General features: G+C 44.3%; 1 protein-coding gene across 2 annotated transcripts in view; it reads right to left on the bottom strand.

Moving 5' to 3' along the window:
- LOC144683926 (neuronal migration protein doublecortin-like) overlaps positions 1 to 26,196 on the bottom strand; it is a 173,098-nt gene that overhangs the window by 30,422 nt on the left and 116,480 nt on the right. For both annotated transcript variants that reach the window (XM_078547507.1, XM_078547508.1), the window contains exon 4: positions 732 to 834. In XM_078547507.1, the coding sequence (XP_078403633.1) occupies positions 732 to 834 (103 nt within the window). The remainder of the gene's footprint in view (positions 1 to 731; positions 835 to 26,196) is intronic.

Below are 26,196 nucleotides of genomic sequence, written 5' to 3'. Positions count from 1 at the left end.
AGCAAGAGGACTTCAGACATTTTAAAGTGTGAATTAAAAAAGTGACTGCCGACAGAAGGCACGGCGAGGTGGTGAAGTGTAAGCATGCAGAGCTCACTGACTTTACATCAGAAGAGATGACAACATGAATTTTCAAGCTTCTGATTGGCTTATTCTAGTTACTTGGTGAATTTTCATTAAGTTAGAGTAAAGCGGGTAAAGAATCTGTGTTGTCTTGAGAAGGGTCATATACTGGAGGTTCTGTAAAGGAAATTTATTGGGGAGGGACACTGCTCTGCAACTCGCTTGTGATATTTTTGCTTAATTCATACCACCTGAGTTTGCTTAAGAGGCTGCCCCCAAATAATTTAAATACACTGTCTAAGTAACAATACCACTTTCCTGCCAAATGTGTGTGCATGCATGCACGTGCGCCTGTGCATATGTGCATGTACGTGTGCGTGTACGTGTGCATGTGTGCGCACGTGTGTATGTATGTATGTATGTGTGTGTGTATGTGTGTGCGTATGTATGTGTGTATGTATAATGTTCGATTGATGCAAAGTTCAACATTTTTCCACAAAGCACTGACATCCCATATCGGCTAGAATTCATTTCACTTCTGCTAGTCTTCAGTAGGTGAGACATTTTATTTCAACTATCTGGGGCTGGTTTCAAACATAAAGTCAAAGTGCCAAAACTATTGGTATTGCTTCATGCAATAGCCATAATCTGAATCCATAGATACTTACCATTTTCGTCCAGTGAAAAGTCATCTTGGGCATATCGGAACTTTTCTGGACCACAAGCAATGAAAACATCATCATCACCAAAAAAATCCTGTAGACATGACACCTGCAGAAAACAAATAGCAGTTTATTAATGTATTAAAAAAAACAAACAAGGAAAAATTAATTTAATCCAAGCATACTCCTTCCACAGACTATGTAAAATATACTCGATCATGAATCCTAGCTCAGCAATTAAAATTTCTGAAAGAAAACTTGCGTAAATAATCCTCAACCACAGAAGGAAACTGAACAAACCTCTCAAAATACTTCCCAGACCTGCTATCTTCTACACAAGGAGAAGGCAACTTGCACACATTTGACCTGTTTCTATACTATACCATTCTAACAAAGATGGAGAAAGCAACAGTGTTTTTACTTCTGTGCAGTGAGAATTGTGGGCCGGAGTCTTCCACTCTGGAGTCTAAGGGCGGAATCTTCCAGAATTTGCTCAATGGTGGGTTCTTGCGCCGTATCGTCCCATTCTAGGCGCGTCCCACCTCATTAATAATGCATTCCTGGGAAACACGCCAGATCGCTGGCAGAGCAGCCTCTGATTCGCCCGCCCCCTAGTCACCTCAGGCCTTCAGTAGTCAGATGCCATATTTGAAGGGTACCCCTGCACACAGTTAGCATTCTCTAAGGGACCAGAAGCTGCTGCAAAGTTATGGCTGCCAAAGGGAGGAAACATGCTGCCCCTAAATTTAGCGACACCTACTGGATGCAGTGGAGGCCCAACGTGAAGTCATTGACCCACACATACCAGGCATCCTTCTCATCTAGCCTGGCAGGCATCCTGCTTATACTCTCTCCATCTGCATTCATGCAGGACAAGCTGGCACAGAACAAAAGGGAGAGGTCGCAGACTGGTGGAGGAATGCCCGACATCAAGGTCCTCACAGACTTTGAAAACAACCATCCAGCTGGCCGGCGACGATCTGGACCGTTCCTGCGCTGACGATGAGCTCGGTGGTGCTCAACCAAGTGAGGATCCAGCAGTGCAACATTCATCAGACAACCATGCTGTGTAGGTGGTGAATGGTACCATGGGGGGGGGGATGAAGAAACAATCCACAGGACAGATGATTGTGTGTGAGAGAGAGTAAATGGTGGTGTCCCTTGAATCTGATGACACCCTCATTGGAGACACATCTCAGCACTCACCCACACCCTCCACCAGCACAGACACACAACTCAGTGGGACCTAGTTCTAGAGTATCCTTAGGGAGGTCACAATCTGGTGAGCACAATGCACTGTCTGATCCACAGCAGGTAGTGGCAGGGACTTCCCAGGTTTCCGGCACTCGGAGGACTGCTGGAGCTGGAAATGTGCTGAGTCTGAGTCAGATGACGAGCCTCTGGGCTCGGTCATACCTCAGTTACTGCAGCTGGAAAGGTAAGCTCGGGAACATCAGGAAGGGATGTCCACTGCACTCTCATTACGAGACACGATAGAGGAATCCATCCGCCTTCAGTCTGAGGAGATAGCGCCTGCATGCCAACGCACCGAGGTCAACACTGGTAAGATGGAGCCTGCCATGGAGATCTTGGTCCAGGACATTGGTCCTGCACTGCTGTGCAGGCTGAACTCCATCACTGACCCCATAGTTGGCCTGCAACAGTGTCAACACAAGAGGGGTGTGGCGCAGCTTGATCTCACGCCAGCTAACCCTTCTCCTCAAGGACTCAGACAGGGGCCCTTGAACATCCATAGGGAGGAGGATCAGCAGGTGCACACCCAGGGCCATCCACCCAGGTGACTCTGGGAGTGTCCAGCCCATCTGAATCCCCGCTTCCTGTGACCCCAGCAGCTCCAGCTCCACAGGCCAAGGAGGGTGCCACTGCCACACAGCAGGACTCCAAAAGCAGGCCGGGGCCTTCTAGGTTTTGGGCCTCCAGAGGACACCCGCCAAAGTCATCACAGACAGGGCGTAGCAATCAGCAGGCTGTCCGCTGTGGATGTCAGGGGAGCACCAAGATGTAGAGGCAGGGTTAGGAAGGTTAAGAAGATTTAGTTGCACAGACTGGGTACAGATGATAATCATTTGTACTTAATGCTCACTGTTGTAAATAAACGCTCAAGAATGTTTCCTTGCCTATTGGCTCCTTGGTATAATGAGCAGTGTTTGTGTTGCTCAGATGTGAAACTTTGGTTCCTGCACAAGATAATGCTAAGTGTCTCAGTCCAGGGCCTCTTCTCTGCGCTGTGTGTAACCTTCAGACCAAACTCCCTGGACACATTACTGATGCCTGCACCTTGACGGCGCTTGTCATTGCTGCCAGAACGTTGCGGGCAGGTGTCACAGAGTTCCGTCATTCTCTCTGTGTGCTCTCAGCACCTTTGAGGTGGCGCTGGCCCCCATCTTGTCAGCATCTGTGACCGGGGACTCTGTGCTCCTGGAGGAGTCAGGTGCTGAAGGCTGATAAAGGTTCAGGTGCATTTAAAGTTTCATGGCTGCGTCTCTATGATGTGACCCTGATCACAGAGTGCAAATGAGCTGCCCTTGGCCAGACAGGAGTCAGACATTCACAGAGGCTATGTGAAGATCTATGGAGTGTCCTCACTGCATGGTTGTCATCATCTTCCTGGAATGTAGGGACTATTAGGGCCTCCGCTGCATCTCCAAGATGTGAGCCTGAGCACTGAGGGTATGTGCACTGCCATCAGTCACACAGGAGTCAGACGTTCACAGATGCAAGGTGAGGATGTCAGGACTGTGCTTACTGCATCTCTTCATCTTCCTCCACGAACCTTGTGGCTGTGAGGGTTTCCTGAGCATGCCAGCCTCGCCTGGCCAGTGTGTTGACCTCATCGCTGGCATACTCACCTTCTAGGACCTCATCGCCCTCAGCTCCTGTGATGTCTTTCTCAACGGAGGAGGAATGCAGCCCTTCCTCCTCCTCCTCAGCCAGGTCCTCCCCTCGTTGCAGCGCCAGGCTGTGGAGCGTGCAACAAGTGATGTTGATGCGCGTCACCCTCTGGGGACTGTACTGCAGTGCTCTACCGGACCTGTTGAGGCACCGGAACGTCATTTACAAAATGCTTATCGTTTGCTCCACCAAAGTCAGGTCGCAGCATGAGCCTCACTGCAGTGTCGCTCTGCTGCGGTCTGAGGCCGCTGCACGGGCATCATCAGCTACATCCTCTGTGGGTAGCCCTTGCCCTCAAGGAGCCAACTCTGCAGCCTCTCTGGACCCTGCAAGATATCTGGGATCTGAGACCTGCTAAGGATGTAGGAGCCATTGGCGCTCCATTGGAATCATGCACAGACCCATAGTGTGCGTTTGTGGTGGTCGCACAATGGCTGAACATTTGGTGATTGGAAGCCCTTGACGGCTTGTTGCCATGGAGATCTAAGCGCCAGGTGAGTGCAGTCAATGGCACCTGTGGAGCCATCGGTGTAAAGATTGAACGCTGCAGTCAAACTCACGGCCACTGGCAGTGGATGCCCTTCATGTCCCCGTGGTGCCAAATCCTGCAGCAGCTGGCAGATGTGACCGACCAGTTCCCTAAACATGCGCAGTCTTCGGCGACACTGGTTCTTGGTCATCTGCAGGAATGATAGGTGTCGTCTATAGACCCTGTGTCTAGCGAGGTGCTTACGAGTGACAGCTGGCTATGGATCTTCAGCTGCGTGTACTGCAGGCCTTGTTGCCCTTCAACTTGAGGGAGGTGCTCCTCCCTTGGCTGAGCTAGGCACCTCCGCCGCTCTCCTCTTCTTCTTCTCTGGTCTCTGTGAGCCATGAGACATACCACTAAATCACCAGGCTCCATGATCCTGATGTCCTCCTCCTGCAGAGCGTGTGTTAGCATAGGTGTACTAAGAACCTCTCCTGGTTAAGTCTGAAGGCCCCTTCATGCATGCAGGAGAGTGCTGTCCACCACTTGGATGGCCAGTGTATAGTGCGCTTCATAGCTGTCCAAAGCCCACCCAACTTGACTGATTGGCGGCAGCTTCGTCCCCTGGACCGCATACAGTGCTCTCAACTCAGGTGCAGGCATTCTCCTAACCCACACTGCAAAGCTGCGCTGTTAGCTTGAACCATAATGGATACTGGTCCAAACCTTAATAAATACATTGCAAGGGGCTGTGAGCAACTCCACCAGTGACTGCACCATGGCCACCTTTCACAAGGTGATTGTACTACTTGCCAAGTCGGCCAACTGCTCTTCTTCCCCCTCAAACACATTTTGCAATCTGTGCCCCAGGGTTGAAAAGTTATGGAGCATTTAATGGCACTTTCATGCTTTTGCATTGCTTGAGTGGGCCACAAAGCTTCAGAGGCCTGATTCCAAGCATGTCAATGGAGCTGCAGCTAAACAGTCTCAGCTGCGGGAGAATGCTCACTTTTCACAAGCTTTTCCAAGTGTGTGGCAGCTTCCCTTCCCCAACGCCAACCCTCCCGGCATGTGCTCGAGTATTTCCTTCAGAATGTGCTGCTTTTCCCCCCCACCACCTCCCCCACAGGTCTGACCCACACTGGAGCCCTTGTTCCGGCACTGTACTGAAGGCCAGCTGGGAAAAAGCAACTTGCCTGTGCCCCCTGCAAATGTGCAGCACCTCTTCCTTGATGTCCCAGGAGCGATGCTCGAGAGCTCTGCGCAGGCTTGTGTGCACTCACCTCTGAGTTCCCCTCAAAGTTCAGATCACCAGGCGCGCGCCTTTTAAAGGCAGTTGTGATGCACGCCCTTCTGAAGTCACGCCAACGTGGGTGGTAAATTTGACATGGGGGACGATTCTGGTGAGCAGGGCTTATAATGAGATGCAAACATATTAAAATGACATTCCTGACATGTGGCGACAGGAAATGCGGCCCGCCATTGACATCCGGAGCGGACAATCGCAAACTGGTTTCATGATGGCGTAAAACCAAGCTTTGGTCTTCTCGCCATATTGTCCACCCCCTGCCCGCCATGACACATGATGCCAATGGGGCTGGAAAATTTCAGCCAAGCGGAAGAAGGAGTGAGTGGGGGGTTGGGGAGGGTGGTGTGGGGAGCGGGGTGGGATGGCTGACCATATGTGATCTTGCACTGGTCAGCTCATTACCTACGTTTCCGTGTGGAGCACAGTGAATCTAGTGGTGGAGGCGGGCAGGAAGTCACCATTACCTCATGGGGTCGACGGTTCGGGCGGCATATTTAACGGGCACCCGGACACCCTGCACTATCCCTTCCCCCTTTGCCCTGCCACTGCTCCACTCTTCCTCGGTCATTCTCCATGCAACTTGCACTGCCACCATCTGGTCTCAAGCATGGACTGGCATTTACAGACACTCCCCAAAGAGGCCAATGCAGCGGCAACTCGCCGTTAATCATGGGAGAAGTCTACCTCGCCAGGTGCATGCCCCTTACGTGCTGTCGTAAAAGTGAACATTCTAATTTCTCGCTGGCGGGGAACTTCATTTGGAGGGGGAACTTAATTCCGGAGGGATGGCCTTTTAATGACCATACATGAGATGCTCAGGAAGGCAAAAGGAATTCCCGACATTGTTCGTCGGGAAGCTCGACCCGCCGTTAATCTGCCTTCACAGTCCCGAGAACTTAATTGCTAAAGCTCATCCGCCACCGGGAAACTGATTTTTGGCCTCATGCCAAATGAGCTTTCCCTGCCCGCCAAGATTCCCAACTGCAGGCAGGACGGGAAGATTTCACCCATGGAGTCTGCATTTGTTGACTATGAACAGAAACAAGTCAGGGTCTCCACATAATGGGGGAGGGATTTAATGCTCTTCCCTATAGTGAGTTCGGTGGCAGAGGGGCATTTAATCAGGCAGGAGGGTGGCAGGCAAGGAGCCCGCCGCCTTCCCACTATTGCCCCGATTAAGTCTATGGCAGGGAGGCTTGGTGATGGCCTTCCCCGCTGCCAATCGAGGCTCTTCAGTGGGCAATTAATGTCCAATTAAGAGCTTCACCCCGCCTGGCCTCCCTGCAGTGGACAGGGGACTCGCCATGAATTAAATCCGACCAGTAAACCCTGCCTGCACTGCTTGTGGGCTCCCGGGGGCAGAATCCCTCATTCAAAAGGTACTCAGTGCCTGAATGAGGGACATATTGGAAAGCAGGGGGAAGGGGAGGGGGGGGGTGGTTGGAGCCTGACTAGAGCTACCCTCACCTGCCCTTGCTATTGAGCTCCCATTCCCTACTCCTACACCACGATCCCCAGACCGTGAATCCCTCCCGCCATCACTCCCCTGTGCCTGGGACCATGGCAATCCTGTACCTCGGGTGGATGTAGTACCAGGAGCAGCCACCACCTCCCTAGTGGTGCTGCTGATCAATAAAGAGCTGTTCACCTCTGATTGGCCAGCAGTTCTCAATGGGCAGGACTTCTGCCGCCACCCCCCCCTCCCACAACCCCAATGGGTCTTTGATCCTCGGGATGTCCCACAGCTGCCCAGTTAAGTGCCTGATCAGCACTTAATTCCCAAAAAGAGGTGATACAGGGCTCTCACCGGCTCTCCAGCTGGTAGGCAATTTTCCGACACTGCCTTGGAGGGATGTAGTGTGTGTGGAATTGGTGGCACAGGGTGAAGAGCACCCCACCAGAGTTCAGGAGGATTTATATATTCTAATTACGGTATCCTTAAACCAAATACTCACCCTAGAAAAGAGTAACCCAAGCTGATACCTCGTATAAGCATCTGAAAAATGGATTATCATCAAGCCAAAGTGTAGGCAGGTCCCTAATTTTGAAATATTTTGAAGGCGTCATTGAAGGAGACAAACAAATGAGTAAAATCAGAACTGAAAAAGGGAATTGATTCACACAAAAACCCTCATTGTGGTCTCAATTCAACCCCACCCCACCCCCATGTGGGAGTGGGTCGGTGGAGAGCTGGTTAAAAAAAGTCAAAAAGAGCAATTGCCCCTAGCCTATCACTTTCATGGGAGTGTTTTTCAAGCCCTTCATTAATGCATTTATATTGGGATACTGATTTAAAGTTTCACATCTCAAGGGTTAGAAACTTGGCAGTGGAAGGAATGCCAGCTCCACAAGGTAAATGTGTTTTACAGCACTCCTGGTGGGCCAGGAGGAGCAGAAATGTTCCCCAGCCATTCCCCTTCTCCCTGCTTCCGCTTAAATATTGGGGCCTTTGAAACTGGCTGACCAGTTCTTGTGATCTGGTTGTGTCAGCTACATGCACCAAAATAATATTAGTTTCCATATCATAAAAATGATCTTCAGTAACCATGGAGGTGTATTCAAAACAAAATGAAAATTAATGAAGAGTCACACTGACTGGTTGTACAATGGTCTCAGGATTGCACAATATATGTAAATCAATTACAAGTTGCTCTTCAAATAACACACAATACAAAAACCTACATTGATTTTATGCAAATAAAATTAAAAGAATCAGGCACAAGGAGGGAGCCAAATTAATGCTGTTCAGTTCTACAGTGCAGTACTACATAAAATAAAAACCTGTGACAGGGAATTAATTTGCATTTTAAATATTCAAATAACAGATGAGGAAATTGTAGGAGTCTGAACTAGTGATATCTTGCACTCCAAAGATCTCAATATGTGAAATTGGAAATTCAAGGCCATCCCAGAGTCAAAGCGGTTGTACAAGTGCTAGCTGTATGAGCTGGAAGTAAAGGATCTATAGTATGGAAGAAAGACCATTAAGGTTGTTTCCAGAGTCATGCTCATCATTAACTCTATTCAAAGAACTTTGAAAATTCGGAACTATTGTAAACATTTCTCTAATTCCATAAGATTCAGTACTAGTTTGTGAAGCAATCACCTAAGATTTTTAAAACTATTTATTTTGAAATGTGCAGAGAACATTTAGCGCTCAAAGGGTTAATAGGAGCTCCAACTCGCCTGTCTTTCACTCACTGCATAACAGCACCATGCACTGCTAACTGTGTAGCTACGCACTTTGACCCATATCACTGATCTTCCAACTGAGTAATGCTTCAATGTCCTGTTCAGTTTTAAAATAGAGTCTAGTCATCAGGACATCTTAAAATTAAACTGTTATCAAAAATTGTGTCTTTTTCTTAATTTCTTCCCCATGAAAGAAGGGAGCTTGTATTTATATAACATTTTTCATGAATCCAGGACAGTAGTGCGAGTATCTGGCACCAACCTACAACAGGGACAACCCAAATTCACCACCAGTGAAGTAGCCATTTCTGTTAATATTGAAAATTAGTTCCAACAATGTACCAATTATGTCATGGGATTGAAATTCAAAGTGAAAATCTTATTGCAATAATGAAGGGCATCAGAACATGCAGGGTAACTTAACTTAGGAGGCAAGACTTCCTCTGGCTTACTATTTGCAATATCAGCAATGTGTTTGTGAAGAATTATTCCATGATAAATGTGCTCAGCACCCATTTACAATTTCAATAGAAATACCATGCAAAAGGAATATTTACAAGTACGATGTCTCTCAGTGCTCAGATGAATGTATATCTCCAGGTTATTAAAGGTAATGAACTCTGGTGTGAAAGATGTGAGCATAAATCACGATGCTCCACTTTATATTGACATTTAATGTTGATTAAAGTCAAGGGCAAGAGAAAAATATGCTGATAAAAGATTCACAAGGCTGCTGCTTTTTGATATGTTTTGTTTGCAGGAAATATGCTATTCGGGGCAATTCCTGTTCTTCATCAAATACTGTTATTGGATTATGTAATTTGTATTTAATTTTCTCTTAAAGTTGATATGCTTTTAATATTTGGGGATTTGGTGTTTAATAGTTATGATTTCAAAATATAAAAGAATAAACCTTCGCAGTACAGTACATTAGAACTCATTCCTTACAAAAGTGCTTAATTGGCATTGCATGGAGAAATTTATTTCTTTTGGATCATTTTTCTTTAAGTACAAAGGGCACAGGTTGAGGTATTATCCAATGAAAAATATAGGAGCTATTTACTGAGGATTGCACTGTGGGTGTGGTTTCAAATGTTTACCCCATATTTAAGAGTCTGCAAGTCTTTCTCAATTTTGCTTCAGAGTCCAACATTTTTGCTTCAGCAGGTACAATTTCTTGGACAGTGTGACCGCACATCAGGGGCAGGATTTTCACAGGCTGATGGGGACACGATTTCGTACCGCTGAACAATGTGCCAGTTTGCCAGCACCATCCCATCCCCGGGGGAAGATTGGGCGCAGTACACAAGCGGCAGTTAGCTTAAGTTGATTAAAAGGCCAGTTGAGACCACTGGTCAGAGGCTGGCGAGGATTTTCCAGTCAGCCTGTGGGCCTCCTGTGGTACTGGGGGCACAGCAGCTGCTTAGAGGCAGCCTCTTGGTGGCAGACTGGGGGAGCCAGCACTCCAATATGACTTTGAGGCCCCCCCCGCTCACTCCCTGGCCACAGCTGTGGAGGGGTTACCCTTCTACAGTGGTGGTCCAGAAGCTTTGGACATTTTTTATTGCAAATATTTTAGACATGCTGAGAGGGTACCTGAAGGTGGATGTACCCTCTCTCTCTCTCTCTCTCTCTCCCCCTTACCTGCAACAGCAGGCTCCAGCTCCTTCAGTGCTGGAAAGCCTCCTATTTGGCCCTCCAGCTTTGAAAGTCTGCTTGCTGTCCTTAACTGGATGGCAAGCCTGCCCTCTGGCCACTAACTGACAATTCAGCAAAAATCAATGTTTGGTTGCTGCTTCCAACATAAATGGAAAATTCTGCACCAGAGCAAAGAAGTTAATCAACATTCTGTAGGCTTAGTTCAGTCCTGTTCATTACAGTTCAGTCTTGCTCACTGCATTAAACAAAATTCTGATAGTAATGAAAAGCAGATGCTATAAAAATATGTGCCAATGTTTTGTTATCCAAAATTTGGATTGGTGTTTGGGAACAAGAAAGCGCAGGATGAGAGACACAGACGGTAAGAATGAATCACAGAACTGTTATGATGGAGAAGGAGGCCATTCAGCCCATTGTGTCTGCACCGGCTCTCTGAGCATTTTAACTTAGTGCCAATCTCCTGCCTTTTCCCCATAACCCATGCACGTTGTTTCTATTTAAATAATCATCCAATGCCCTCCTGAATGCCTCAATTAAACCTGCCTCCACCACACTTCCAGGCAGTGCATTCTAAACCCTAACAACTCGCTGTGTGAAAAAGCTTTTTCTCACCTCGCATTTGCTTCTTTTGCAAAATACTTTAAAACTGTGCCCTCTGGTTCTCCACCCGAGACGAGTCAATCAGAACGCCCAGTTCTTTCACGCCTGTGAAAATCTTTCTATATTTGTCTCTGTCTTTCTTAAGCTTGAAGAATGCAAAGAATTTTAAAACAAGATATATAGATACACTTTATTTCTAACCCCTTTTAAAAAAAGGAAAACAGCTGGCTAAGATCAGGACTTAGGACAACAGCATTAAAAGCTGAACTATTCTTGGAGAAAAGAAAATGACCTCCCTGTACATAATAGGGAGTCAGACCAGATGGCCGTAATTTTTAATGTGATCTGTAACAAAAGCTAAATCATATCACAGCGCTTAAAAATTATAAGAAATTGCTAACCACTTTTGGGAGCACAGTCCAAAAATCTGACACAGAAATTTAAGATGGCATCATGTTGCCAGAGAATCAACTCAAGTTATTTTGACAAAACATCATCTAAAGTAGTTTGAATGAATTAAGCGAAGTGTCTGTGGTACTGCTCACCTACAACTGGTGTGTGTTTTTGTGCAGTGTAGCTGTTATTCATGCTATTCAAGACCCAACTTCATTTAATGGGTGATGCATAGTCACACCTTGAAAACCCATCACTGCCAGAAACTCAATTTTTCCTCCACAGTCCCATCTGCTATCACAGCACAACATATCTGGCATACAGTAAAACGTATCTGTGTAACTACAAAAACCGGAATTATATTTAAGGTGCTGTCAATGATGCTGTGTAGTTTTTTTAGGCTTTCCACGAGTAAATGCACTGAACAGATCACCCGGCAATGTACAAGCAAGGATAGTATGGCCTCTCTTTTCTTGGTAATCTTCTCTCCCAAAGATCACCTTCGTGGAACATGCATCCATGGATGTCAGTCAGTCAGTCTCTGGATGCTCATTATTCATGCCTCATTGAGGCACTACAGTTGGCCTCAGCAGTCCCAGGTTAGGAGAGAAAAAAAAAAATCAGCAAGCTTTCCCACTCTTGCTTGCTATTCAAAGACCCTGCTGTCCATACACATAATTGATTATTGGTTGAGCACTAAGTCTGGTCAGCTGTGATGCCTTTTGCTGCCAAATAGCCTGCTGACACTCTTAAGCAAGCTTCATATAAATCAATAGCTCTTGGGCAAGGTACCAAAGACCAACACAGTCCTTGAAGGTATAAAATACTTTTAGGGGAGGAAAGGAATGGAATTGTGGGCCTTTGGCTCATGACCTGAGCTTAATTCTTCAACAAGATTATGGCGTTCGTAATCATTCCCAACCAGCCACTAATCTCTACTATTTTCATCTGTAGTTATTATGAGAAGTAACAGGAGAATTGCTGTTAAATGCTGTAATTCTATCTAAAAGGTCACCAGACATTTAGAAACCACTTCACCTCTGAGTCTAACTCCACCCATAGCATCCCATTATTTTATGTCTCCTGCATCCACCCTGGCAGTGGAAATAGGAAACGGATATTCCTGACGAACTACCCCGCAGCACGCTGGTTCCTGTCATTGCTGATTCCGTTGTAATCATTGAACATCTGTTTCCCATTCTCTCTCTCTCTGTATTGCAGTCACAAGCACGCGCACACCACACACACACACACAACTGGTCACTTAACCTACAACAATTCCACAAATTTTTTTTTTTAAGGGCACATATTGAGATCTTTGTTATGTCATTTTGCTCTACTTTGTTGTGGGGAGATTTTCTACATTTTTTTTGTACATCATGGGCTTTATACAAGCTTAACATCTGCTAATTAAAAACAAGTCTTGTTCTTCTCCTTCTTCCCCATGCAGACCCCTGAAGACTCTCACTTATGGGCTACAGTTCTTGGGCATTAACATCTTTCCATCACCTCATTTAAGCACCTGTTCTTAATATGTTTTGGTCTGGAGATGAAGTGTTGGGAGGCAATTCAATTGTGAGGCACATCACAGCTGAGCCTAATTTTATCCTCATTTGAAACACAATTATTTTCCAGCATGGTCACCAGATTGTTATCAGAAACACAAACCCTGACCCATATGCCATCCTTATCCTGAGAATGTTGAGGTCAACTGTAGTGCCCAGGTGCTCACCACACTAACTGAGCAGAAACTTGGGCCTATAAGCTCAGCAGCATAGTGTCCATTCTTCAGCTGCTGAGAGGGCTACTAGGCCCCCACTATCAAGCAGGAGCACACGCGTGCTTCTTGCTGAGCCATGTTAATGACTCCAGCTACAGAGCATGCCCTCAACAACAGCCACGATGTCGCCACAAGGAACATCATAGAGCAAACAAATTGGCTTTGTAGTGATTATTAGTAAAACCTTTTCTACTGTTATAGGGAATTATGTGATTGTATTGGCGAATTAGCCCTAAGCACGGGCATTCTTAAGGGGCGGAGCTTTCTAGTCGTGGACCTGGTCCAAGCATGTAGCTTCTTCAAGAGCTCTGTAAATAAAGTTAATTGTTTCAAGAAAGAAACCTGTCCAGTACATCAAGTTTATTACAATAGGCGAGGAGGATAAATAGCTCTGACGCTGCACCTCGCTTCCTGAATGTGAGTACATTAACTCTTAAGGAAAGGAAGAAAGGTATACTCACCCAGTCATGCCACTCTTCAGCAGAATTGACCTGTATGACTCATCTATGAAAGACTGGAGCCAGTATATAGAGCGCCTAGGTTTCTATTTCGTGGTGAATGCAATAAGAGTGGAGGAGAATCAGAAAGCAATTCTTCTAAGTGTCTGCAGGAGCAAGACATATAACCTCATCTGTAGCCTGACGGCCCCGAATGCGCCCAATTCTAAATATTTTAATGAGCTGCTAGATCTTGTGACGGCACATTTTCAGCCTAAGCCATTGGTGATTGTGGAAAGATTTAAGTTCAACCCCAGAGTAAGGGCCCCAGGTGAGGCAATCGCAACATATATCGTGATGTAAAAACAGTCGACTGAGCACTGCGACTTCGGAGATATTCTCAATGACATGTTGCAAGATCATTTGGTTTGCAGCGTACACAATGACTCCATTCAGCATCGTTTACTTGCAGAAGTTAATACTGATTTGAAGCACGCCATGGAAACAGCGCTAGCAATGGAGAGTGCTGAGAGGGACTTGCGGGCTTTGCAGAGTGTGCAACATGGCGCTGTTCTTCAGTTGGGGCGGGAACCTGCTGCTGGGCATGGCGTGAAAACCAGGGAGACAACTGCAAAGTGGGAAACAGTCTCTACTGCTGGAAAAACAAAAAGGAACACTGGAAGCATCTCACGAGCGATTCAGAAAATAATTGGTTACCAATGTGGGGCTAACCATGCACCAGAAACCTGCAGATTTAAAGAGGCAGAATGCCACTACTGTCACAAAAAAGGACGTGTTATAAAGCAATCCACGGCAAAATCAAGACAGCCAATCAGACAGCAGACCAAGATGACTGAAGCGCACAATATAACTGAACCAGAAGCTGCTGATACTGATATCTATTCCCTATACAATGTCAAAGCAGTAAAAACTGAACCAATCAACATCACCCTTCAAGTGAATGGGAAGCCTCTAGTCGTGGAGATAGACACGGGAGCCTTGACCACAGTGGTGGGAGAACATACATTTAAATACCTAAGTGAGGTACCCAGCCACTGAACCTGGAGCAAGCCACAGCTCAGCTGAAGTAGTACAGTGGAGAGGCAATACAGGTGAAACACATCTCCTCTGTGCCTGTATCCTACAGGCAACAGACAGCCCAGCTTCCAGTGATTATTGTAACAGGTGAAGGACCTAGTCTTCTGGGCCGTGATTGGTTAAAAGAAATTAAGCTCAGCTGGTCAGAAATTTTTCAAGTTAGAACAGGAAGAAATCCTGAGTTGCTAAGGGAATATGACCATGTATTTTGGAATGAGATGGGAGAAGTGAAGGACCTACGCAGGATGCAAGGATCCCTCAGGTCAGAGTTGGTTCCCCGGGAAAATCGCGAAAAGAAGCTAAACAAATACAGTGCCACTCTGAACCAACTGAAGAAACAGTTGGCAGAAAAAAACTTGACAATGTTCCACGAGGAAGCCAAAAGATACAAAAAGGAGACAGAAGAGCTGAAGAATCAGTTGACTGAGACAAAAGAGGCATTAGAAGGAAAAGTCATGGAACTTTCCAAGATGCGAGTGGGTAGCAAAACCATGGGTAGCTCAACCGCCGAACTGGACCAAGTTAAGATTTTACCAGAGAGAAATTTGGCCGACTGTGAAATCAAAATGAAGGACGAGACAAAACATTGGCAAACTCAAGAAGAAAAGGCAGAAATCAAACCCGAAAGGCCAAAAGGATATGTATCCAGAACCCTCTCTGCAGCCAAGAGTTACTCACAACTAGAAAAAGAAGGCTTATCCATAATATTTGGAGTTAAGAAATTCCATCAATATTTGCATGGTCGACATTTCACCATAGCGACGAATCACAAGCCATTTATGGGTTCATTTAGTGAAGATAAAACAATTCCGCCGATAGCCTCAGCCAGAATTCAATGATGGGCCTTGATTTTGTCGGCATATGAATACACTTTTATGCACTGTCCGGGTGTACATACAGCAAATGCAAACACCCTCAGTCATCTTCCATTGGCAGGTAGCATTATACATGCTCCAGTGCCATAAGAAGTTGTACTTGTGTTGAATTTCCTGGACTCCTCGCCAATCTGTGCGAAGTAAATAAAGAACTGGACAAACCGGGATCAAATTTTATCAAAAGTCCAAGAACAGGTATTGCAAGGATGGTCGACTGCACCAGTCTCTGAAAGAATAAAGCCATCCTATGCTCGTAAAATGTTGTCAAGGTGGAATCCTATTGTGTGGAGCAAGAGTCATCGTCCCTTCGCAAAAAAGAGAACCACCCTTGACAGAGCTTCACAGTGTGCATCCAGGCATTTTAAAGATGAAGATGCATGCACAAAGCTATATCTGGTGGACAGGTATAGACAGTGATGTAGAAAAAATGGTTAAATACTGGCCAGGATTTTACATTGGTTGGGCGGGCTCGGTGGGAGCGGTCGTGGAGCCAACCTCGCCCGCGATTGGCTCCGCACCGCAATTTCAATGGGCAGGCCAATTAAGGCCCACCCAGCATGGATCGCAAGTGGTAGCGAGCGCTACCTGTGCGGGCAGGGGGCTCAGGGAGATTGAAGCACTTTAAAAAAAATAAACAAATACATTAAAAATTTAATGAAACATGTCCTCTCATGTGACTGTGTCACATGAGATGAGGCATGTTTTTATTTTTCAAAGAAAGTTTTCATTTAATTTGTAAACCGTAAGGTTGGACGGGCAATGTAAAATTCTGTTTAATTACCTGGTTAATGGCCTTAATAGGCCTATCAATTATCAGCGGGTGCACAGCCGATTCTGGCGCACGCCTGCCAAATGAAATATCGCGCGACTTCGACTGACGTCATCATGCGTCTTTTAAACTTCCAGCGTGTCAGGCACGCACCCGCATGCCGAATGGAAAATCCTGCCCACTGTCTCCAGTGTCAGCAACAACAGAAGTTGCCCGTTTCAGCTCCACTGCATCCGTGGGAGTGGCCTGATTGACCCTGGGTTAGACTACATATAGATTATGTAGGTCCATTCTTAGATACCATGTCTTTATTGATCATCAACGCACATTCTAAGTGGATGAATGTGTATGAAATTAGATCACAGACATCATGTGCAACTATTGAAAAGCTACGCCAATGTTTTAGTGTACATGGCCTAACAGAAATCATTGTTTTGGATAATGGTCCTGCTTTCACTAGTACAGAATTCCAGAGATTCATGAGTTTAAATGGGATTAAACATATTAAAAAAGCACCATGTCATCCCTCACCCAATGGGTTAGCAGAAAGAGCAGTGCACACTTTTAAAACGGGAGTGAAGAAGTTATCCGAAGGAATGTTAGAAACACGAATTTCACGATTTCTTCTCAACTACCGCATGACTCCTCATGCAACTACGGGTTCAACGCTGTCCAAATTACTGAAGAAACACTGCCTTCATACAAGGTCGAGTCTGGTGTTTCCAAACTTAGAGGAAAGGTAGAGAAGAACCAGAGTAGTTGGAAAGTGAATCATGATACTCACAGCAAAGCTTGAAAATTTACTATGGGCAAGATAGTTTTCGTGTGAAATTTTGGAAATGGACCTAGTTGGGTTCCTGGTATAATTGTCTCTGAAACTGGACCTTTGTCATACCAAGTTGAAGTGGAAAATTGGATTGTTCTAAAACATGTGGATCATCTAAGAAGTAGAGAAACACTCCAACAACTAAGGATTCCACCTGAAATTGATGTAAAACCTTTAATCCCTGATGTGCCAGGTTGATATAGGATAGGCATACCGGATGTCTCTGTTGAATTAAATAATTCTGAACTGCCATTGTCTAAGGATGTCCCTGATGCTGCAGTTCCTGATCACATCGATCCAGTGGGAGAATCCCAAGTTGTAGAGCTACATCGCTCTAACTGAATTAGAAAACCACCTCAGAGACTTAATCTATAATCACATGACCTGCATATATATGTATATGTCATGAATTAAGATATTCTTGTAAATAAGGAATGTAAAATAAATTAAAGGCAGAGGAATGTAGTAACTGTAAGTAAAATCTTTCCTACTGCTTTAGGGATCACGTGATTGTACTGACGATTCAGCCCTAAGTGCGGGTAATCTTAGGGGCGGAACTTTCTAGTCATGGACCTGGTTCAAGCATATAGCTTCTTCAAGAGCTCTGTAAATAAAGTTAACTTTCAAGTAAAGAAACCTGTCTGGTACACCAAATTTATTATAGGCATGCTTAACCAATGCTTCCACTGCCTGGGCTATTATGGAACATCTTTGTAGTATCTTCCTAAGCAGGTATTCAGTGGGCGATCCCAGCTGCTGAAATTCCTTGAGAACATTTTAGATGGCCTTGAAGATGTCCTGGAGCAGCTCTTGCGTAGAGAGCTCAGATGCTGACTGCAGCATCCAGCATGTATGAAGCAGTCCGGGCCCAGCTAGCTGAATAGTACCACAGGGTGTGGGTGGAAAGTCTAGCAGGGAAGCATGCATTCTGTTGCCCTGAGGGCAGCAAGTGCCTACCCCATGAAGCCAAGGCCACTCTCCTGAGGCAATGCATTAGCACTCCTAAGGCTCTTCTAGCGAGCAGAGTCAGAAATGATGTTATTCTCTGGAGACTGCTTTCAACAGTGGGCCAGGAACTTCCATACCAGCAGGGTGAGCTGTCATGGTAACCCAATGGGCTTCCATAACAACATGGAAGGGCTTTGCCCTTAAAAGATGCAGGTAACAGAGTGATTTGAGGAAAACATTAGTATAACCCTTTTTGTTTATTCTTTAATGAGACGTGAGCATCACTGGCATGGCCAGCGTTTGCTGTCCATCCCTAATTGCCCTTGAGAAGGTGATGGTGAGCTGCCTTCTTGAACTGCTGCAGTCTATCAGTACAACTACACATAAGTTAAAACAGTCCCACCGAAAATGTTTTGACCTAAATGAACGGGCAAAATTTAATGTAGGCAACAGCCGCTACCTAGAGAGCTAGCAAGAGCCCCACGTTGCCTGCTTTTGGGAAGGCCTGCTGAATTTGTGCATTGCTCAGCAGCACCACCAAGGAGGTGGTGGCTGCTGCAGGTAATGCACCCACCCAAGGTCCAGGATGAACCTGGGCTGCGATGGCAGGAGGGGATTGACAGGGTGGGGATGGAGTTCACAAGGGAGCTGCTGTCCTCCAAGAGCTGCTCCTGCACCTAATTTTACAGCGGACAGCCAAGAGTGCTCCAAGCCAATCTCTCTAAGGATCAATTTCCCTTTCCTGTAGCTTAGTCAAATGGGAACTCAGATCTAATATTGTAAAATTAGGAACCATCTTCCCTTTCAATTCAGCTTTGAATCTTATTTTTGCTGGATTACAAAATGCTGTGAAGTGTCACACATTCGACAGTTTTACATTAAATTGCTTGTGATGCAGTGCAGCAGAATGATTTTTTAAAAAACCCAGAACAAAATAGCTATTTTGAGAAGGAATTAAATGCTCAACTAGTGCACGAAGAACAGAGGCAGAAATTCATGCCTTTGCCTATATCTGCATTGTGTATTCAGTCTTAGTGATATTTCCTAATGCAGGGATAATGATGTACAAATGAAATTAGTTTTCTATCAGCTACTGTAGTAAAGGCTCCCACACTATGCAAATAAGTGAAATACCTGTCACAGAGACAATTAAACATTACACTTGGCTGTAAATTAAATTCTCAATAGAACAAAATGATAAATTGAAGCTCAAGTGAAAAATTGTTAGCAGAAGTAGGTCACCTTCATTCGTAGTAAAAGGATATTGTAATATGCTAATAAATGAACCTATTGTTATATCTGCTAACACTCTTCTATCCTTGCTTCATTAGTCAAGGAAGTGGGGGAGAAAAGAAAAAGAAGAGCTGAGATCATCCTATAAATTGAACGGTAAACCAATCCAGTTAATCATTTTGGGACACAGCAGCTGTCACAACTGGCCCAGAGTTGAAACGAAGCCAAGGCCCTGCTGGTGGAAAACTGTCTGCTTTATTTAAATCTGAAGCTGTGAATGTTGCAACCTAGTCAATCTTTCTCAATCCTTCAGCTTCAGCCCTTAATTTGTCATGACAAGTTTCTACCGGCAATCCCAAGGACTGAGTATTCAGGCTACGGATTTAAAATGTCAACCCCATTTTAAAACAAAGCACTTTCCAGTTTATTATCTTAAAAAGAATGGTGAAAATCAACGTGATGTTGGTTTCATTGGAAGTTGACTTTCTTAACCCTGTTAACTTATCCAATTGCGAGGAAAGTTGGAGCTCCTCATGTGGGATACTTAGCTTGTGCATGAATGGTAGGGTCTGAGGGACCCCAGGTATTGGACTACAAACCTCATTTCCTTATGGTACTGTGGGAGAAGGCAAGACATTACGTGGAAGAAGTTCGGGCCACTGTGTCGCTGTGGCGCATAGCCAAGTGTTGGCCTCAACAGGTGAGGGAAGAATAGCAATGCTCGGCAGCAGCCTGTTAGATTCACACCTCGGCTGAGGGATTTCAGGGCCGAGCCAAGGGACCTCGGTGAACCTGGAGGTTCGCTTCGGAAGAAGGGCAGTTGGGAGTCAGTGCACCCTGAGGATGGACGTGTCAAGCACATAATGGCAGGAGCGAGTCAGTTGGTGGCAAGAGGTCACATGATGAAAGCTCCAGAAATAGATCCAAAGTTGGCGACACTAGGACCCATGATCCTGAAACACTGGGAGCAGCAGTGAACAGCTGTGGGATTTAGTGTGGAACTGGGAGAAGCAGGAATGCTCCTTCCCACTCCACATTCAGGTAAGTAACTTACCTTTTTTTGTTGCAGTCATTCTGTGGTTTCCCTGAATGTAGCCAGCAACAGTGCCCGCTGGAATAAAAACACAAATTGCTGGAAATACTCAGCAGGTCAGGCAGCATCTGTGGACTTTCTTTTTTGACAGGTACTGCCTGACCAGCTCAGTATTTCCAGCATTTTCTGTTTGTATTTCAGATTTCCATATCTACAGCATTTTGATTTTGTAATGGTGCTTGCTGTCTCAGGCAAAACCAACCTTTCCTTCAGCAGCCATTAAACCTCTAATTTGTACATTCAAAGAGTTTAAATCCTCAGGCAGAGGTAAAGGACACCTCATTGGTCCTTACCTGATATGCCGGATGGCACCAGAAGTGGGCACACTCTTCCAGCTCAACGTTTTGGGGGCTTAGGAGGCCATCAATCACTTTAAAAAACCAGTGCTCTGCAGCCTAATTTCTAGGCCTAGAACTCTGAAGGCTACTGACTAAACTCATTTTACTTCCTAGTTCTGGATTTGGTCTGTAAGAGTGTTTTAAAAGTTCATTTGGTCATGCCTATACCATCACCTATACAATCTTCCAAGTCAACGTTTGCAATTTGCTTAAAAATTGCTTGAAAATTCTGCCCATGAAAATCCAGTGAGCAATTTTAACCCTATTCCCTTGATGGAAACTGAGCATGTGGACAGTTAAAATCCCTAGGTCATTTGCATGGGCTACAGCCACAGGGAGCTGACCTGTCTTTACTTTATCCTTCCTCACTGATCTAGCAGCAAGGATACCTGTCCAAAGCCAGGAGGTTGCTTTTTAACATATGTATATTGTATCCTGATGTGGCGATCAGCAAAGTGGATTGGGCCAAAAAAGGTAAACTTAAGATTTTTTATTGCTTTCTTTGTGGAGCCAGGAAGACTGGGAGAGGTCCTATGGGCTGTACAAGAAAATCTTAGGACTCCCCTGCCATGATAGCATCGCTCAATCAATCGTGGGAAGCCTATCAGCCAATCCTGCCATTTACCTCGTCTGGGTGGCCAAAGTTGTGTAAATTTTCAATGCTTTCCTCTGACACCCTGCTCAAATAGGTGATGTCAGCAGGTAGAGTTTAAATGAGGCCCAATGGGTTAAAATGCCCTGAGTCTCTGACGCCAAACCTCATCAGGGGTAATTTTGACTTTGTGCAAGTGTGTATGATGGTGAACTGGTAATGGAGGTCAGTGGTAGATGAAGGTTAAACCACTTATTTTGATCTTGTATCCAATTCATTGGCTTAGTAAACCATAATGTATGCATACAATTTAAAAACATTCTTGCCATATCTTGAAACATATTTACTCTTTTGCAGCTGAGACAAATTGTCTTAAAAATAAAATTGTAGGTCTGAGACCTCGAAAAGCGACCGTTTTGCATTGTTCAGTTGAGTATTATCCGATTACTACCACATGATCTCTAAACCTCATTATAAAGCTGAAATTAAAACATGGATTGTATTAGTGCAGCATCCTGCACAATTAGATTCTTTTATCACTTTAATGCAACTCAAGCCTAATTGTAAATCTGTAATTAAAACATGAAGTTTATTCGCTATTCCTTGCATGTCTTAACTGATTTTCCCTAATATCTAATTTAATTTGGTCTGTAAGTCTAATCGTGCAACTGGAACTGGCTTGAGAAATGAAATGTAAAGCTGCTTCTTCTCTGCTCACCAATCTCCACATATGTCAGTGATGGATCATTGTCATTGTCTATGATGGATTTATGGGCTGACATGTAGAATGCACTTGTCCTGCACTTAGTATCTGTTGCTCCAAAAATTCATGTTTAATCATTATTAATTGTAAAGATCAACACTTTAAACACTTGCAGATTTTGAATGTGTCCAGACTTTAAAGACTAAACTCAAAAAAAATAGTCTGGCATTCAGCAGGAGCTAGGTACAACATTGCACGGTGTACATTTAAGATTCCTTGGGCAAATCAAAGTTGAAAAGTGCTTATAGCAGGAATGTTTTCATTCACATTAAAACATTTTATGCCTTTTACTTTCAAATTCCAATTGAGAGTTTAACTTTTCCACCCAAATTTGACTAAGGTATTTTATCCACTTTATCCTCCCTCTTCACATTACATATGTCTACTTATCTCAAGGTCAGAAACCGTGGACTCCTCCACAAGCACAAATTCTCCCTTGTGTCAGTCATTCAAATGATAATAGATAACGTCCCAAAGCACTTCACAGGAGAGGAGGGGAGAAGACAGCAAGCAGGAAAAAAGCCAATGTAGTACATATTTTCAAGAAAATGGATCCACTAATGATTGATTCTATTATTTTGCCAGTTACTGATACACCACTGGGATCGAAGTGGTAGGGTATCTATATGAAAAACAGCAACTAAGTAGAGGACAATGGAGTTTCAGAAGGGGCAGTTGCTGCCTGACTATTCTCCTTGATTTTTTTAAGGAAGTGATCTTACAGAAGGTATTGAAATGTACCATGATGTACACAAGTGCCAATCTAGTAAACTAACAAAGGCTGCTCGACAACTTCAAAAAGAGCTCACACAACCCAAAGAATCTGTTACAGCCCAAAAACCTGATAATTGAAGAATGGCCCAAATACAAAAACAAGTAAGTACAAGGGCCTCTTGCCTTAAGTATAGCTCTATACATTCCTTTCCTAGTATTGGTGACAAAAAAAGCAAATACATGAAGGCCTAGTAGGAAAAATCCAAATGTTGACAGCACAAAATTGGTGGTCCAAGGGGGTTGTTCCAAGGCTATGTACCATCTAAAAATGTTTAATACTCATATTAAAAACTATGGATTGCTTTTAGTTTAAAAACTTATTTGTAAATTAAAACCTATTCGTAGTAAAGACTAAGAATAAATCGGCAATTGCATTTTCAATGGCCATCACTCAAATCCCTTTCCCACAGTCAATTTGTCCCGCCACCTTTAGTTCATAGGGACATTGCACCTCATCCAGTTCCTCAGCCTTTCGCAGAGACACACTTCTCCAGCTCTCCCAATTTTTAGAGGTATCATTCTCCCTCTCCAAGCAGTTAAGTTGGTTATTTTCTTTCAGCTCCGTTTTTGAAGAAGATATAATTCCTCTTGCTCACCAAATTCCCTCTACATCCCTTGAGGTATTCTCTCCCTCCACACTTAATAAATGTACAACTTTTTCTACCCCATCCCAAGCATCACGCTAAATGATCCTCTCTTCCACTCAATCAGTGCTGCTTCTAGTCACTCCTCTTAACCACAAACTCCACAAACCCCCAACACTCAAAGCATCATTCCCAGGTTTAACCTCTTCCGTTTCACCTTCGATTGGCTTCTTTCCCCTTTATGCTATCTTCTCTCCATTTTTTCACTGCAATCCACTATCACTCCTCTTCCCATTGTTATCTCTTCTCCTCTCCCCCCCATCAACGACATCTATTCTGACTTCCTCCTTGTCCACATCATCCAGATCCCTGACCCTCTCACCATCTATTGTCACACTAACTCTATTTTTCCCTCTCTGCCTGAGGTCCATTTTATCCCTCCCTGCTCTTTTTGAATCTGGGACTAATGGACTAGACAGATCCCATCCTTCTCCTAGAGCTTTCACTGCGCTAATGGTCAGGATTGCTGCCTTTGTATGCACAAAGGATTGGGGGTGGAAACTTCTGCCTATGGTATGTGGAAGCAGTAATCCTGGCCATTAGTGCTGGGAATAGACTGAGAGGAGAGTGCTCTATCCTGTGTGTTAACCACGGATTTCAGGAGGAGCAGTGCTAGGAGAGCAGAAGGGAACCTGGTTGAGCTGTGTTTTGTCAGTTGTTATTGATACACTAACCATGCCCTAAAAGAGTCGATGTCAATGAGAAACCCTGATAGCATATATCAGGTGTAGTATCAGCTCAGTGCCCTATTCTATTTCATAATGCCCCTGTGAAGCACCTTGCGATATTTATTATGTTAAAGGTGCTATATAAATACAAGTTGTTGTTGTTGTAGTAGTATCACTGGACTCCTAGGAAACCTTCAATTAAATTCAAAATTATGCAAGTTTAAGACAGTAAGGTGTACTAGATAAAAACTTGGAGACTGATAACTATTGGCTAAAATTGAGGACGCAGCAAGCGATGTCAAGCAATGGGAAATGTACTGAGTGGAATTCCCAAGGAATTGATGCTGGATATGACTATATCAAATAGACCAGATTTAGATGTTAATTGTATTTCAATTGTGGTTCACTATATCCAGGTGGAGGGCATTGTTTGAGTTGAGTTGGGAGATACATACTTGTAATGTTTCACTGTGAATAAATCTAAACTGAGTAAAGACTGACTTTGGTTTCATCCTTCACCAACTGGTTATCAGGAGCTTGACATTAGAGACTGAATTTAAATTAGTTAAATTTATAGATAATCCTAACCTGGGAGAAGGGGCAGTCTGATCGCAAGCTTTTCTCATTTCTCAATCACCTGAAACCTTGATGAGATTTGATCTCATCCATTGTCCTCTACACAATGCTTTAATTTTTTTGCTGCTCAGTTAAAGTTTAAGCCAAGAGCAAGTAATGTCTTGACGAGTTCTCCTTTTCATTCATCAGTATAGAGACCGACGAGGAGCATTGTTGTCACTGAAAAGCATTTGATAAACTCAAACTGAGAAAACTTTATACCAGCAAATGAAATGAGGTCATATTTAATACATCATCAATTGTAGTTGTGCAGGAAAAGCTATTTTACACATTTTCTAAATATCACAAAATTCATGCTGTGCTACTAATCACAGTAACTGAAGAGTGAATGTTCCAGGCTAGTAATGTAACAGCTCCAAAATATTTTCACAGCAGGTGGTTCAGCAATTCAGCAGTCCCCAGCAGTGAAACCAAAAACTTATTTAAATATCCCCAGCAATCTTTAGACCCTCATCTGTCAGGTGAATGGCTGTAACCATTTGTAACCCATTACGAGCATTAGCCTGGTTCAGTTTGTAGCATTGATATCCAAATCAGACGATTGAGTTCAAGCCATATCACAGACTGAACCACTAATGCAAGGTAGCACTTTAAAAGAAATAAAAGCATCTAACCATTCATTTGTTATCTGTGAGATGAGTCTTTGCACAGGTTGTCTGCTGAGTTCATCAGCATAACAATAATAATACACTTCAAAAGTGCTCCATTGATGAAAATGTGTCTGACAACAGGGATTAAGCACAATGTAAATGCACAATGTAACTCTTTCTTTACATGATGCGAGTTTTCAAATCCTGGCAATGTTTTTTAAAAAGGACACCAGAAGTCTAAACATTGAGTCCACACCATTCTATAGAGACACTGTCATAGTAAAAATGTGCATTCATTTGAAAGCAGGTCACAGACAGATCAGCACGTTGAATGAATAATTGCATTTACAGTATCACTCATGGCACTGACTCATGCAATTCCCTGGAGGGAGAGATCTGTACGCTGGCTGCCTTTTTCACCTCAAGCAGCAGACAAGCTAGTCACACATGAAGGGTAAACACAGTCTTTTAACTCATTCAAGCTTTTCTTATCAAAGAGAAGGGAGCTTTTCACCACAAAACTGTGTCTAAAGGGGCAGGTGGTGGGGGCATTCAGGCCTGGTTGAAGAAACCACAGATTGGGATTCTATCTGGCTCCACCAACACCTATGGGAACAAGAGTCAGCTGGTAGTTAGTCAACATTGGTAATTTTATTCAAAAAATGCACACCCTGTTTGAATAATGCACTTACATTTTATTTTTTTGAAAAAGTGGTTTCAAAATGGATTCTGCCATTCCAATTTCAGAGAATTTCCTGGAAACACTCAGGATAACTATAGCACAAGGGCAGCTTTGGGCCATTTATTTACATGATCATTTGCAGCACTTCCGAAAGACATCTTGTGAAATCCTCTGTTGCTCAAAGGACCTC

Source organism: Cetorhinus maximus, chromosome 8, assembly GCF_964194155.1.
Source record: "Cetorhinus maximus chromosome 8, sCetMax3.hap1.1, whole genome shotgun sequence".
Classification (NCBI taxonomy): Eukaryota; Metazoa; Chordata; class Chondrichthyes; order Lamniformes; family Cetorhinidae; genus Cetorhinus; species Cetorhinus maximus.
Note: the sequence above shows the minus strand (reverse complement) of the source record. Positions and strands in the feature narration are given on the sequence as shown.